At 27.5% G+C, this 17770-nt stretch overlaps 1 protein-coding gene, 1 long non-coding RNA gene and 1 pseudogene across 3 annotated transcripts; 2 read left to right on the top strand and 1 right to left on the bottom strand.

Annotated features, from left to right (window-relative positions):
• Positions 1-5961: 5961 nt before the first annotated feature.
• LOC111038271 lies at positions 5962-8688 on the bottom strand. Of its 2 annotated transcripts, XR_002604965.1 has the most exons (5): positions 8382-8688; positions 8077-8306; positions 7860-7977; positions 7717-7781; positions 5962-6043 (listed from the first exon to the last, which is right to left on the bottom strand). It is a non-coding gene; the product is annotated as an uncharacterized LOC111038271 (long non-coding RNA). The 2 variants fall into 2 exon arrangements; XR_002604964.1 differs by having other exon boundaries at positions 8077-8678.
• A 293-nt stretch (positions 8689-8981) lies between these two features.
• LOC111038265 lies at positions 8982-11410 on the top strand (annotated as a pseudogene).
• A 3701-nt stretch (positions 11411-15111) lies between these two features.
• On the top strand, positions 15112-17770 carry LOC111038261 (ubiquitin-conjugating enzyme E2 W-like). Its single transcript, XM_022321301.1, has 5 exons — positions 15112-15135; positions 15204-15295; positions 15990-16092; positions 16150-16305; positions 17635-17770. The coding sequence occupies exons 1-5, from the start codon at positions 15112-15114 to the stop codon at positions 17680-17682; spliced, it is 423 nt and encodes a 140-aa protein (XP_022176993.1). The 3' UTR covers positions 17683-17770.

The following is a 17770-nucleotide window of genomic DNA, read 5'->3' as shown; positions in this document are numbered from 1 at the left end:
AATTTTGCTCTAAAAAAAAGTAAAAATATAATATAATACTATATTATATTATATTATTGAACATTCAATGTACAGTTATTTTCTGGGACATAATTTGATCAGGCAATAGTTTTGCAAATGGTTAAAATGTATAATAAACAATAATAAATTCAAACTATATGTAGATGTTAGATCTAGAATATTGGACAAAGTATAATACTGATTCATTACATGATGTAATAAACTAAATAAATATGATAGTTAATTATAACTGTTGATTACCCTGATACAAAAATAATATGCTGTATTGTTGTATTTCTCTCTAAATAAAAATATGCATGTAAAAAGTGGAAAGAAGTTTGCACAATTATGTTCAATTACTCCCATTCTTTTTTTTCTATTTATTTTTAAAATCCACCAAATGCGACTAGGATTTTATGTACCTATTAAATCAGATATTTTAATAAGATAGGTATTGAATTTAATGGTGAATTGTCATTATTGTCATTTACAGTTCAATTTCCACTATTCGGGGGGTTTTATAGTACTGTACACTGATAGCAGTTTATAAAACAACTCAACCACATGTGTTAATAAACATTTAATTATAATACAATTAAGCAGTTATTACTTCCAGTTCTCTAATGAAAATAAATAATTGTTAATTTACTTACTGAATTCAAGACATTTCTTATTAATGATAAATTTTAACACATACATTATACATTACATTGACTAACTCAATGACGAGGTACACTCAACATATATACACCTTCTGACAACATAACTGCAGAACAAGAGTGGTTACCTACTTTCTCCTTTTTTATTTTACTTTATGTACCTACATTTTAATAATTTACTTGAAATGTGTCTATGACAAATGTATGCATTATATACCCAACTTTTTTAAACAATGTAAGTTTTTTTTAAAAAGCGGCTTAGGGCAAATTCATTATTGTAACTTAGATCCAGGGGGCCTAGGGGCCTCGGCCCTCTCACAAGGCCTGCATTTTTAACAATTATATGCTATTAACTGCCTTATTCAAATGTATAAACAAGTCTAGGTAATTGGAAAAATTAAAATAAAAGCATATGTAGGTATATTTATGCAAAAGAATCATATATAAAGTATTAACACTTACTCTAACGAAAAAGAAATCCCCGTATTACAGAAGTACTGATGTGATTTTTATTCAAGATGAAGTCTTGGAACATTTCTAGTATTAAATTGTGTGCATTCAGTTTGAATTGATCGCAATATTGTTAACCACAGCAAAAACTTTATAGATCCACGTACAGGTGCTCAAACACAGACTATTGAAAGCTTATGGAAACACATGAAAGTAAAGTATGGATTCAGAGCTCGTGGAGTGACCAATCTCCTTGAAAGACAATTGCAAGAAGAATGGTGGAGATCCGTCAATCAAAAAAATGTTTTTGAATGTTTTTTACAAGATGTAAAAAAATAAAAAAAATATGAACAACTGTTAACAAACGGGCTATTTAAAAATACGACAACTGTGAACCAACAGGCATTGAGCAGGTTAGTAACCTGAGTTTGTAGATTTTTATATAGGATTTATTTGGTACATAGCATACGACACGTATGCGTAGATTTGTGTAGATATAATTTTTTTGGTAGATAGCATACGACAAGTGTGCCGTCAATTTAATGAATAACACCAAACACTGGCGTCTGGCAAGCATTTAATACTCGGAAAGTCAGAAATCAGAAAAAGTACTAGGTACTAGCCACTATAGGGTGGCCAGATTTAATTTTAAGAAATCCCGGACACCAAAATTCACAAGAAAAATAAATAAATTTTTATTAAACGGGAGATCATTGTGCAATTTTTAGTTAAAATGACAAAGCCTTTAAGGCATCATAGTCTCTACGTAAAATAATGAACTGTATAAAAATAGGACACTATAAAGTATTTCTCACTAGCGTCTATCATACTACTTAGTACTTATATCGTCAGATAATTATTGGATAAACTATAAATTATCCATTCTTACATATTAATAATATTATTATTCGTAATCACAGTACTCAAAATTCCTGGTTGAAAATTAATGTGGTTAAAGGCAACAGGTTGGTTAAATGTCGAAAGTGATTATAACTGTGATTGTCGTACATTCCGACGATCGTTCTCGAAATAATTTACGATTAGGTTATTAGGATTTGTTCAAAATAAAATCGATAACCGCGTAAGTAAAATAATATAATTATAAAACGATTTAAATTTCCGGGACAAAAGTCCTAAACCGGTACAAATCGGTGTCTCGAGAACCTTCGTCGGGACGCCGGGACATGGATTCCTTAACCAGTAACGTCCCGAGAAATCCGGGACGAATGGCCACTCTAAGCCACTAGGCAGATGAAAACTATGACAAATATAAGATTTAAAAAACCGTCAGAAACAATTCATATCAACTATTACGAATGTGACGAGAAAGTTAATGTAAAAAGTAGGAGCGAACCGTTTTATATCCATAATTTCTATTTGAACCGGTGTACACCGACACGGTCCAGACTCGCAATCGGAATCATAATAACCGGGTACGGTATTGCACACCGGTTTGCTCGGGCGAATTTGTAGCAAAAGTCACAACGGACGATGCTCGTTGGCGGCGGTCGATACGGCGTTTAACAATTGAACTATATACTATAATAATTATAGTATATAATTATTATATAGTTCAATGGTAGCAGGACGTGACGGAGCAGTGATGTGTCCGTGTTCTGTACAGTGCACAATGATAATCCGTTGCCGTTATCACTACATCGACGTATCACCTAATCACACAGACGAGTCGCCTTCCGCCGTAAATATTTTTATGTTATAATGTTGTTATTACTTATTATGCAATTGTGTTCAAATAGTGCCTACAACTGTTTACATCGTACCCCACGTTTGTGACCGCCGAGTGCCGACTGCAACGTTGTGTGATTTGTGTGGTAGTGTGTTGATATAAAATACAAACTGCAGAAAAAGCAATTGAATGAAGTTCTTTGCCACTTGGACACTTGATTGAGATATTTAGATCTAAAAATTCAATTTGACAGTTGACAATGTGGAACCGAATGCATTAAACATTAATGCAAGGGCGTGACTCAAGTCTTGATTAAAAATGGGTAAGTGAGTCTCAATCTATTTTTCGTTATTTATATTATAATGTATCTTATTAATTACAATAATATACAAAAATATAAAGACAGGCATAGTTCATTCGTAACTTAAATATCTGTTTATGTGCTTATTTATTACTTTAATCCATATTTATACTCATTGCATTAAATAAAAATACCTAAATCTATTTTATTTTAAAAAACTATGTGTAATATGTTATTTGAAACATTTTTTTCCATACTAAACCATAATATTACTGTTCCATTTGAATGTACAATTCAAAATTTAGTGTTAAATATTTCAGATTACTTTTTTCTTTTCTTTTTATTATAAACATGATAAAAAATGAAAAATAATAATTTATAAAAATTAATAAATATAAAATATAAATCTTTGTGATACAAATATGCCTCTAAGTTTATCTGTAGATTGTTATTTTAATTTTTCTTTGCTATTCTCACATTCCACCACTTTTACATAATGTAAGTCTAATTGTTCAGAAATATACAAGTGTTGATATGTTTTTATTTCCCTCTGCTCATCCATTAAATCTTTTGAAATGTTAGTAATTGTACCTTGTTTTTCACTTATTGCATTACTTATTTTATTAACTGTTAGTAAATTATTTCTTTTTTTATATTGTGTTTAATCTATTCTATTATTGTGCCTTCATATATTTTGGTAAATGAATTTAAGGAATTTTACCTACATAGGAATTTCTGTAGCATTTTTCTCTAAAAAATTTGTTTCGAATTTTAAATATTGTTTTTGGTGTAAGTGGTCAATTGTTTGTGTAAATAGCTGTTTGTCAATTCCCCCTATATCAGTTCTAACTTTTATGTTGGTTATTATTTTCGGTGGAAAGGTATCCTCCCTTGTTATTATTTTGTCTGTAATATATTCCCTCGCTATATTTATTCCAACCTCCATTTAAACACTAGGGAGTGTTCAGATGAATCTAGGACATTTGACACCCAATAATAGGATTATTGACACCCGCTGATAGGACAATTGACACCGAATATAAAATTTATAAATACTGAATAATCAGCGTATAATCGTGTAATATAATAATATAATTGAAAAGTTTATTCTAATAAAATGAAAAGATAAACGATTTTGTAGTAATTTTAAGATAATATTAAAAATTTAATGTTTAATTACGTAGGATACGTTTTTTAAAAAACTAATAATTTCACTATTTGTTTTGAATTGAGAAGTTTTACATATGTTTAAAACATAGTTTTACTTTTGTTTTAATTATTTCAATTATATCGGAACATTCTGAGTCCATATTGAATGAATATTATGATAATAATTACTTTTAAATAAAACTGAGTACATACTACACTACAACAGACATCTAACTAGTAACTAATAACTATTGCCTAATGCCTATAGCCTATAGGTACTTACCTACTCACGATTATCGTCATTGTAATCGTAATCGTAATCATAATCGCTCGGTGTCAATTGTCCGTGTTCTAAAAATATCGGGTGCAAAAAGTCCGATATCGGCAAAACCGTCGGGTGTCAATTGTCCAAGTACCGTTCAGATATTGAAATTTTGCAGAATAATCTTTAGTTGAATTTGAGGATTAGATTGATGGTACTTTGAAAATTTTGTGATTCTGTTTGCTAATTTATAATAACTAAAATGTTTTTTAAACTACCAGTAATTACCATATTAAAAGCTGAGTTAATAGTTGTGTATGAGTTGTAATAATGTTAAGCAAAGTTGCATTTTTTTATACTTAAAATGCTTTTGAAAATTAAGGGTTTATAAAAAGGATGTATTTTTCTTTTTTGAAACTGAACTAAAAAAGTATCAAAAACCCGAAAATAAGACAGCATTAACTACAATAGTCTTTTTAATATAGATATATTAGAGACCCGACTCGACTAACACAATCCTTATCCCTTCATGCTACCGCTATACAACTATGTTCAGGAAAGTAATATGTATGTTATAATTTTGAATGGTGTAATGGAAATTTAACTGTGGAAAAAAGTGAGTACATTTGTAATACCTTGATAAGTCTTTCTTTAGTACTGATTACTGTGATTTTTATTTTTTTACATTGTTTTACCACAGGTTGTATTTGCTAATGCAGTTATGCAACTAATAAATAAATATGGCATTGACAGTTCTGCTAACGTTCTCTTAATTAAAGAGGAAAACATTGTAAGTGTAGTTGTTAGTAATGTTAGTTACTAATGAATAGAATCTAGAAGCTAACATTGGAATGATTTTTCTAAAAATGTAAAAGATCTATTTGTACTCAAACATTGTATTTTTTGTTAGTTATCTGTAGTAAATATAATTAACTTGTAAACACTATTATTCTGGAGAGGTATAACAGCCGTGTCTCTAATTCATAATATCATCATATCAAATCAAAAATGGAACCTTACAATTACATATATAAAATATTGAAGTCACTCTTTTGGCATAATATTGCAGACCCGCTTATAAGAAAATGTAGATAATTGTAGAATAGTTTAGTATGGCAATAACTATAAAAATAGACAATTTAAAATAATATTATTAAATTAAAAATTATATTCCTAGGTTGAAAACGATAAACAAGTTTTCAAAATATTCATAGGTAAATAGTTAAAATAATTTTGGTAGAATTTGAACTTAACATTCAAGACCACTATAAAGCTTAATTTTTAAAAACAAAAAAATCTTTATGGTAATTACTTACAATACATATCAAGTTCATTTTCATACTCAATAAAAGCATATTCTATTGGTTTACCATTAATCTTATTATGTATGACAGAAATCTATATAAATTAAATACAATATTAGCTTAATAGAAAATACGAAATATTTAAATAAAACAGTTTCAATAATTTACTTTTTTGATAGGACCATATAGTTCAAATTTTCTTCGTAATTTTGATTCGGATGTTTCATAATTCTGAAATAATTAATTTGAATTAAAAACAATTAGCTATAATACCTATAATTCTTTCACTAATTAAAATTAAATAGGTAGGCACAGTTTTATCTCATTAAATACAATTAGTTAGATAGTATAGAAATATTTAGATGTATTAGAATAATATTCTATAGCAATAGTTTTTATCCAGTTAACTGGTTGTTATTGGTAAAACTTGCCGCGTGATCTCTATATCATATAAAACTTGTCAACATTATAAAATTGAATGATAAAGTAATATATTTTATAGCAAAAAGTATAAGCAATAACATGTTTACTAACGCTGATAACCAAGGCTATGAATTTAATGCATTTAAAAACTATTAAATGTGCTATAAAAACTGACAAAATATGCTCTAATTTTTCAATAATATGCAAAAAGACCACAAAAATTTTACTTTTATTTTTATTAATTTTAGTTTAAATATTAGTATTGTTACATATTGATACGAATATATGACTTTTTGGGCTAAACAAGTCCTGGTCTTATACAAGATATACAAAATAAATATGCTTAGAATATGTTATGTTTCTACTTAAAATCATAAATTTTACCTTTAAAGAAGTTATTGCATTGTACAATCAATGATTTCTTTAGATTTTAAAACTTTAAATGCCATTTTTGTATACAAACATTTTTATACAGAATAGTTTCCATGAAATTATACAAGTCATAGTTAATACAAATACATTTAATATTTTTATGTCAATTTATAACAGACCGAAAAAATGAAAAAAATGACGAAAAAAGCATTTATACAAAAAAATCATTAAAACATGCATTTATATGCTATAGCCTATGACCCATGAAATATTCAAAAATATGCAAAATAAGATTTTGTATTTGAACTATAAATGAGTCAAAACATATTTTGGCTGAATCCATTTTATTTTACAGTGTAGCAAAAAAAAACATGCAAATGTATTAAATTCACAGCCCTGCTGTTAACTTATATAAAATTGTTCATTATATAAATAATAAGAAATAATTATAGTAAGAAATTACTTTATTGTGTATTTATGTATTTTGTATATCTTCTATATGTACTGTAGTGTTATCCTAAATGTTTTAATATTGATTGTTGTAGTATGTTATTTTTGTTTTTCAGTAGTTTATGAGGGAAAATGTATTCTGTTACTGATATTTTTAAAAATGAAGAAAAAACAGTAAATTATTTATAAAATAGTTTACTGATCTGTCTGCCAAATTAAGATTTAAAAATTGTATTCATTAATTTTTATGCTTCTAATAGTTTTTTTAAGTACATAAATATTATTGTATTTATTTATTAATTGATAATTTAAACGGGCGTTTAGCTGAATACATGTTGTATACATACAATATACATGTCATAATAATCTAGGAAACAGTAAAATTGAATAAAAAATAATAATACAAATAAATTAAGAAATTTATAAATTAACCTCCCAATAAAGTAGTATATTATTTAAATAATAGTCGTGGAGAACTGTAGTGTATTACCTGTGATTATTGCATGATTATAAGTTGGTTACCAAGTGTTAAATTATACAAGTGTCTGGGGGTTGAAAATAAATTATTACTATTGTAATTTTAGAAAAGGAATCAAAGCCAAGTACTATAACAATAATAATACAATCCATACAAAATTACAAACTACAAAATTACTTACAATTCTAGAAAAAAATAATGTTTTGAACGGATTTGTTGTATCTTTTGCAATTGAATATGGTTTCTCTGAAACATAAAAGAATCAATGATTATAACGTGTGTCGTATAAAGTATAAACTAAGACGGGGTCAACCCGGTGCTTACAAAGAGCGATTGCTTGTTCCAACTTGTACTCCATCTGTTCGGTCTTCACGCGACGACGGCGCTCTATTCTTTCTTCTCGGCTTTCGATGTTTGTTAGAGGAAGTGTGTCTTCGGGATCCTGAAGAGTAAAAACATAACAAGATTATAATAGGTAGATTTAAAAAAAAACACTGGAAAGACTCATTCTAACGTTATCATTAAGTTCGTCAATACTCACTTCGAACAAATCCATATAACTCCTGACTCTGGAATAGCCACGGTTCTTCTTCTCAGAGTTTGGTGACCGGTGGCAGGTAAGGGATTTGGGGGGCTTCGGCGCCAAAAGAGCCAGCAAATTCGGCGGTCAATATTGACTCATCGTTCAACGTTCAAATTGCTCGTGGTTCGACGATGCTTAATCACCAAGGTAAACCATTTAGCATTGGGGTAGGCCCAGAATGCGAGTAACTAAAAGAATTGTAAGAAATTCAACAACGGATTGTTGATGTTACCAAGAATTAATGAATGATATAACTGACGCACAAATAGGCAAAAGAAATTCCGGCATAGAACATGATGAAAGCGATGGTCAAACACTTGATCGATTTGCTTACATTTTGCCTGAGGATCGGCATGAAGTTGGCAACGAAGGCTCGGCATGAAATTGGCAACGAAGGCTCGGCATGAAGTTGGCAACGAAGGCTCGGCACGATTTTGTTCAGTGAACAGTGGGATTTTGATAGCTGTCGATTATCTTATACCATATAGTATGATCTAAGGTGATGATTGGAAAATGTTATTGGCATTTTTACTTCTTAACTAATTTTAGTTTTTATATAATATTACTAGTAAAAAAAAGTTTTAAATGTATATTTAATGTTTTTAGTAGATAATATTAGTAGTTTGTGGACTCTATAACCATTAAGAATTTATTTATGACCTTGGCTACAACTAATTATTACGCACCTATTTGAAATTTTGTTTTTATGGTTGGTAATTCTGAACTTTGGAATACAATTTGGTTGTTATCGTTTGTCAGATAACGAAATTCGGACTACACTATATTGTTCATTATCATAGTTGTATAATATGATCTATAAGTACGAGCACGGAACATTAAACATGGAAAAAATTATTGTTTCTGTAATTTAATATTTTATCTATTATTTTCATATTTCGTGAGGATTTTTCAATCCGTAACACTGCGGCAGCTCAATTATAATACTAAGCTATTACAGCATACAAGCGTATGCCCTTGTAGTCGTGCTGGAGTTTACATTTCGACTTTTGTGCTAGCTGCAGTCGTATCGCCGTCGTTCACTTGTTTCTTACGTAATGGCCGCCGTCTAGCGATTCGTTCGTTTGCCGACCGATTCCACAGCGTGTGCTTAGTTTTTTATTTTTTTTCATCCGGTTGCGACGGAATTGTTTCGAGCCGTTCTCGTAACACATCGTTTTTTTTTTACAACGCTCAAATAGTCTGCCTACTTTTATTTTTCTCTGGATATTTATTACAATTAACTATTTGTTTATTGATTCTGTCGACCATACTACAATTCCATAGAACCTGTAAACATTGTAAATATCTATTTTAAAGTACCTATAATGTATATACTATTAGTTATAGTTAAATTAGTCATCAGTTAAACCTAGCATAAAAAATGGCATTGTTTTTTTTTCTAGATACAATGTCTTTCTGTTTCATTTGTAATGCGAAATTGCACCGTGTGCGTACACAGGTGTGTTCAAGCATTACACCACATACTAAGACACCGTACCCAGAAAAAATTGCTGGGTTGATGGGAGAAGAATTTGTGGTTATTGTAAACCCCAATGATAAGATTTGCAATAAATGTACCAAACATTTAAATCATTTGGACAAGTGTCATAATGACGCGAAACACTTAAGGATTGGACTGACGAACATGATGCGAGAAAAATATCCAGTATTGAAAACTGACGGTGATACGGTAAGGATAGAAAATACTTAGAAATAAGTTACATACTATTAAGTTGTTATAAAAAAATATCTTTGTCCTTAGATTGTCAATGGGCAAGTAATGGCAAAGGAACAACTAAAACAAGGTCAGCGTAAAGCTCCTGGTGGTTTGACAGTAAAAGTTTCTCCTCCTGTAACTACTGCTGCTGTTGTGACTCCTTTAAAATTGTTAAAAACACAACAACAGCAGCAGCAGCAACAACAACAAGAAAGCGCTAACGAAATGAAAATATACAAGTGTGGCTTTTGTCCGTTCCAATCCAAAGAGCAAGAACATTTTCAGTATGTATATTATTTAATATTATTTTAAAGTTATTATTTATACTTTCCATTTTAGATTGCACATGCTCACTCATGAGAACAAAACCAAGTCTAAAAACCATATCCTAAATCAAACAGCTGCTAAATTGACTCCGGTGAGAATAAAAAAAATGCGCTTTTACTATATACCTTCATTTTTAACATAAGATTAATAAATTAATTTTTGCACTCACACTTTCATTAATTCTTCAACACTTCTCAACTTTTGTTGATTCTGTTAACTACACTCAACTTAAATTTTACCTCGTATCATTGAACCAAGTTACTGTAAGAATAGAAACAATGGCAAATTTTCACTATAAATATCCTATTTTGTTCCATAAGATCATATTTTGAAAAAATATATTAATATATTATTTTACTTAAGTTTGTATTTATTGACTTTTAATTATAAAAAAATTGTTTTCAATAATACATGTAACTCATTAACTCTTATTATAATTGCATTTAATAATATGAGATACAATTTTGATTTGATACCTTAGTTTTTATAAATTTAATCATATTTAATTATTAATGCAGGTACCGAAGAAACAATTTTATAGATGTCAAATATGTTCAAAAACCTTTAATAGTCGAAGTAGTTGCTTGGATCACATTCAGAAAGAACACAATCCACTAACTGCATCAACCTCAATTGGAGTAAATGACAAAAATGTTTTAACAAATCTTTATGTTTTATTTATTTAATTTTACTTTTAGGAAAGAAAAACTAAAGATGAGTTGTCTGGTTACAACTAAAGTTCTGAAACCCGAACCATCCAAAATTCAAGAAAATAATCAACAAGCAAAAACTTATATGGGCATAGACAAAAATCAACAGGATAACAACAAAGACACCGTGGCCATTGACATGATGTTGAATGACAATAACCCCACTGAAGAATATGTAGGTATTAAAGAGGAAAAAGAAATGGAAAATGCAAGAAATTGAAAGCTCTTACGAAGATAAAACTGAAAAAGAAGCCGAATCAAAGAAAAAAACCCAAGCCTGCACAAGAAGAAGTTGCTGAATTAGAAGAAGATATAGCTATGTCTGAACAAGAAAAAGCTGATCAAGAAACTCCAGGTAATGTTGAGAAAGTAGTTGATGAAATGTGAAAATGTGGAAAACAACACGGGTGACCTAGACATTAAATCAATGTTATCCGCAATGCATAATGATAATCCTCCAACCAACAGTAGAGATATACTTAGGATATAAATAACTTATTTAAAAGTTAGTAATTAATTTTATATTTACTAGGTCCGGTTTTACAGTTCAAAATGTATTCTTCTTTTATGGTTTTTATATATATATATTCGTATTAATAACTTTTAAGTAGTATTTATTAGAAGACAATAGTCTTCTAATATATATATATAATATACAATATATATCATATTATATGTCTTCTATTATATTTCATATTAAAAATTAAACCACTATTTTTTTTTTTTATACATTATTAAGAAGATTAAGATAAGGAGTATAATTATACTTATAAAAAATACAAAAAATTGTTTGTATTTATTTACTATTTTAAATTTATTATATCCTAAATGTTTAGGTTAATATTTTATAATAAAAATATACTCACGATTGTGATTTAAAATACTGGTAGTATTTTTGAAATTAGTTTTGACATCTAAATATGTATACGTTTTTGTCATACTTTATAATTTTACCTTTATCAGTAACCAAGTACTTGTGTTAACTTGAATATATTTTTACATGCTGTTACTAAAAAAGATAATAAGTAAAAAGTAAAAAGTAATTTTATTATTAATTAATTTTCAGTGTAAGCTAATATTAAATGTTAAATTTGTAAGTTCATATTTAATTTGGTTTAAACTCATAATTATTTGTAAGATAATTTCATAACAACTTTATGTTTAAGTCTATCTTTTATTATGTGATATATTTTCTTTTACCTACAGTTGTAAGTCAGAAAAAGAAAAAATATATTTGTATATTTTAAATCATAACTTTTACTGTTTACGTGTCGATTCTAAAATATATTCCAAATGATTTTACATTTTGTATTTAATAAATGTATGGTACCTAAAATCAATTAATTTTTAGTATTTTTAATAAGTAAAATAAAAATATTTATAAAATGCAAATTTTTTTTTGCTTTTGCACTATGATAACTAAGAAAACATTATTCAACATAATGCAAATTCCAAAATATATTATTTTAAGCAATCTAGTTTAAGAGAAGTAAACAAATAATAATATTTGGTAGCTTGTAATATTATATTATACGTCTTAATCACATTTCTTAAATATACTTTACTGAAATATTTTGTAATGACTTGTTTATTGTTATAACTTGTATTTATATTCTAAATATAATTAATATAATCAATAAAAAACTAGTCTCTTAGATAAAATACTGACTTTGCTGTAGTTTTTAGTTCGAATAACTTAAAAAAATCAATTATTGCATGAAAACTACACTACAAGTACATTAATTCTTCCAGATTTTCAATAAGAATTCACTTTATTTTATAAACCATATATTTTATGTAAATCTATTTTTTTACTGTACAATAAGTGTTGGTACATTTAAGAAATGGGGCCAAAGAAGCAAATACATTATGCATTAAAAATGTGTATTTATACGATTTTGAAACTCAACTCAAGATATATAACAGTATTTAAGGTAAGAAAATCATTTTAAAACTAATACCTACAATATGAAAAAGAATGATTAAAAAAATTGGAAACCGCTCTATTATACATTGGGTGTCATGTCAAACGAATTACTCTTATTTATATGTTAAATTTGATTTCAATGATACATAATTGTATTAAAAAATAATTCTGAAAACGGCAGTCTGGCAGCATACATAACCTAGGATCTATATTTCATGATAATATGTTGTATGATATAGCTATTAAAGTTTTTATTCTACTTTAGTATTACTTTGCATTTACTTGATTTCCTTCCCAAAACATTGCATATATTTTATTATTACGATGCAATTGTTATGTTATAATAATAAATATTTTTACCACATTATAATATTATTGTTATTAGAAAAGCAAGGACTTTCATAAATTTTAATATTTTTCTTGTCAACTTTATTGTGTGCTTAGTAAGTACACAATACATTTTACAACTTTTGTGATCAAATTCCTAATGTTTTAGTGTATATTTTTGCATTTTTGGGGGTTTTAAAAACTTATTTTTGATTATAACAGCATATTTTAATTGTTTAGTGTATACATTTTTGATTATTTATCAAGAATCAAACACTTAGGTAAATATTTTCATGCATCAAAGTTAACAATTATACATATTAAGTTTGAATGAAGGAGAAGATATGTATTGGTTGTATTATTGTTTTTTTTTTAAATATTAAGTACACAGAAAATTAAATTAAGTATAGCAATTTAAATTAGTAAAAGTAAATAAAATAAAAGTTCTTGCTCTTGTTATTAACTTTTTAGTTAAGGATACCTACCATAGAATAAATTTTAAATTCTGTTTGTATATACAGGTTGCTATACTGCGTCAATTGCTGATAACTAGTTATCAATCAACATGTTATTTAAAATATTTTTATCACTCGTGATTGAACTATGGATATGATTTAAAACTGAAGCAATAATTCAAAGTTTGCCCACAAATTTCATCATTTCTAAAAAAATTTTTTTTTGTAAGACAATAAGCTATATGGGTATTGAATGTTTGATAACATATATTAAAGGTAAAAAGTAATAAATAAAAAAATAAAAACATAATTATAGGTTTCTGTTTTGAATTAATAATTATGATTAATAAGCTACGATAATCGTATATTACTGTGCTTTGATGTTATATTGAGTATATTTATTGCATTCACATATTTAATGTAATATAAATTACCAACAACCGGGCATCTGAGGTCATCCGCTATCAACTGTAAAATATGTTCATTAATTTTATGATTTTCAAATTTAGATTTATACTTTTCGCAATTTTTTTGATTTTAATACTGGTCCCGACCTTTGGATCTTTCGTCAATATTTAAGCCAAACCTTTAATAACAAAGTAAACCTAATAATTTATATTAAATTTTCTTACAATTCGACATCGTCTTTCATTTCACGAGTTAGTTATAGGTTTGGTTTGTTTGGTTCAACATTTTGAAGGCACATACAAGTGGCCTAGTAGAATCTAATACTTCTTTCAGTTTTATAATATTTTCTATGTCACTCACCCTGATAACAGGTATCTTCCAAATTATTTTACTTAGTTCAATTGCTACTTTTTTCAGTTTTTTCTTTAATTTCATTTGTAATGGTCCCAGAAACGTACATGGGTATAACGCAGGGACTGGAACCGGAACCGAAAGAATCGGGTTCTTGAATAAAAATTATGAACAGTAACCTTAGTTGGAATTCATATTTTATAATATACTTAGAACTGAAATCCTATTTTAAAAAGCAATACATTTTCTGATTCTTTTAGGTTCTTAGAAAAAGTCTCTAAGAAAAAGTCCAGTATTTAAAATAACTGAATATTTTGGGCGGGACTCTTTTCGCCCAAAAATGACCTTTCGTTTTTCGGTTATATATTATATTATATGTTTGATGTAGCTATTTCTCAGTACGCCAAAATTTTGTATTTTGCTACCATAACATCGCATTAGCTGTATTCTGTGTATTTCGATCCTAACATCAATCGATCAGCTGTTTTTGACGTAGACCACGGACTATCATCGAATAGTTTAGTGATTGGGTTGACGTGGAGGTATTAAATGTTTTGCCCCCACCCTCACTTTGTCCTTGGCGTAACCTGTTGTGGTGGCTCTTGCTATCAACAAGTCGTTAACATATCATTTCACTTTACTTAATGACCAATATATTGTACCTATTCAGTATTATTTAGATCCAGCACCATAACAGCTAATTATTAATCACACAGTGGCTTATTCAAAATTAAATAAATAGACCATTTTATTGTCAACGATCGAAGTGAGATGGCGAGTAAACCATCATACAAAGTATGTATCTGCAGTTACTATTAATTTTTTGTGTGTAATCAATTATTATTATTTTCGTTTATACATAGAATAAAATCCAAAAAGAATTGCAATTATTCATCATAGATCCTCCTCCAGGAATCAGTGTGGACGCTGCTCAAGCTGTACAAGATCCCAATATGTAAGTTCAAAATAAATCTTTGCTTGTTTGATGGTTTTAACAATATTTATTTGATTATATATGAATAATTTAATCACAAATATTCAAAGTTTGAGTAGGACATATCCTGTGAGATTATTATTAAAGTCTTTAAAGTGTTCATAATATTTTATATTTTAAAATAATTGGTTTTAATAATAGTTGTCGTTATTTTAGTACTATATATTATTTTAAGAAGATGTCGGTGCTATTTTGTAAATCTAACATTACTATAATAGCCATTTAAGTTAAGTAACAGAACTTTTTGGACAGATTATAATCCTAAAGATTTAGATAATCCAAATTATTTGTTATTGACAATAATCTAATATTTTAGGAGTGAGTAGGTTTTCAATACACCAATCAGCGCCAGATATGTCTAATAGACATTGTCTATGTCACTTCAACAAATGAAACCAATTTCATCAAATAAAGTTGGATAGAAAAATTTTTTTTAAACCATTTTAAATATTCAACCTTTATTTCCTTATAATCTTATTACCATTTGAATATTTACATTCTTTTACACACTGTAACATAGCATGAGTATGTTTGTTTCAAAATTAATTAGTATTAGCGAACCTAATATTTATTAATCACCATTGCGGGTACATAATAGTGTATTATAAATATTTTACTGTCTTGTTATCTCATATTTTTTAATCTTACTTTTTAGATGGATTATAAATATGCAAGGTGTAGATGGTACTTTATACGAAGGCGAACAGTTTCAATTGAATATCAAATTTGGTTCAAAATATCCTTTTAAACCACCAAAAGTAAATAATTTAAATTTAATTTTGATATTTAACTAATAGTAATACATTTTTTCTAAGGTTAAATTTGTGGGTCAAAATATTCCTGTTTATCCATTTGTGTATGATAATGGGCATATTCATTTATCTAATCTTGCCGATGACTGGTCACCAGTATTGACTATTAAATCTGTTTGCCTATCAATTCAATCTATGCTAAGCTGCTGCAAATACAAGGTGATTTATCTAAATTCACTTGACTAATACAATTATATATTGCACATTTTTAATTATTTAAAATGGTGGAAAAATAGATAACATTATCTGAACATATAAAATTTTAATCCATCAGTCATTTTGTTTTTTATATATTTTTTTAGTGTATGCATTATGCAGATGTAAGAGGGTATGAATTGTTGATACATTTTTCAACTTAGAATGAATATGACAAGTTCATTAACATTTATTTATTAATTTATATTTATTAATTTGCTTCAAAAAGCATATTTTTGTAGGTCGAGGTAACATAATAAGAAATTGTCTACTTCAGTACTTGACAATGATTTAAAAAAATGGTAGATAATTAATTTTTTTCTTTTATATTAAGCATTTCAATTTCCATTAATAATGTATTAATTCTAATAACAAAATGTTTATTTTTATTAATCCGTAAATGAGTATTATAGTAACACACATAGATTAAAATTTATAATCTAATCTATTATAGAGTAAAAATATTTCTACATATAAATTCATACATAAAGAATAAAATGCAAATGAAATAAAGATAAATCACATGCTTAGATTAGCAAAGTGAGTTACTCATTTTTACTAACTAGGTTTCTCATTTTGATCTATCATTAAACCTTTCTAAGTAACTGAAGAATGGTTGAAATATTTTTTAACTTAAAATAAACATAACGAATGTATTAACCATTTGGCTTATAAAAGTATATTTTCAGGGGGTGCATCAACAATCCAATCATCATTGGGATTGGAAAAAAAACATTGCTCTCAATTATTTCTATTCTTATGTTATTACATTAGAAATAATAATGGACCATAATATACTGTATACAGCAAAATCCATTTAATTGGGACACTACATAAATAAGACAACCATTTAATGGGGACAAAATGAATCCCAAATGAATGTATGCCATTAAAAATTATTCAGTAAATCGGGAAAGTCAGAAAATGGAGACAAATAGTTAATAGTCTTAAGTTTCACAATTAAGCGGATTCTACTGTCCTTAAAAATATATAATATGTATGAATAAATATGCGTATAAAAATATAAACTAATGATTTCAAACTCAAATGACCAATAGGCCATATACATTTAAGTCAGAGGTTTGCAAGCCAAACACCTTTTGTTTATTTTTTTCTCATTTTAATATTAAATCTAAAATAAACAAAATAAATTAAGACAAAATGTAATTCTTTTATTGATTATAATTATGATAAAAATTTCCATTGTGCAGTGTATTGATATTTTGTTCAATATCTAATAAATTTGTTTATATTATCAACTATAGCACTAATAATTTGTATTATAATTTACAGAAAAAACCCGGACTAAAAGAATTTTTTAGAAAAAGTTGCTACTTTTAATCCAAGTACATGTGAAGACACTAAGGAAATAAAACAAAATTCTAAAACTACCACGTCGGTACTATTTTATAATAGTTCACATTAAAAA

Source organism: Myzus persicae, unplaced genomic scaffold, assembly GCF_001856785.1.
Source record: "Myzus persicae strain clone G006 unplaced genomic scaffold, MPER_G0061.0, whole genome shotgun sequence".
Classification (NCBI taxonomy): Eukaryota; Metazoa; Arthropoda; class Insecta; order Hemiptera; family Aphididae; genus Myzus; species Myzus persicae.
This window is presented reverse-complemented; position numbering and strand designations above follow the sequence as displayed.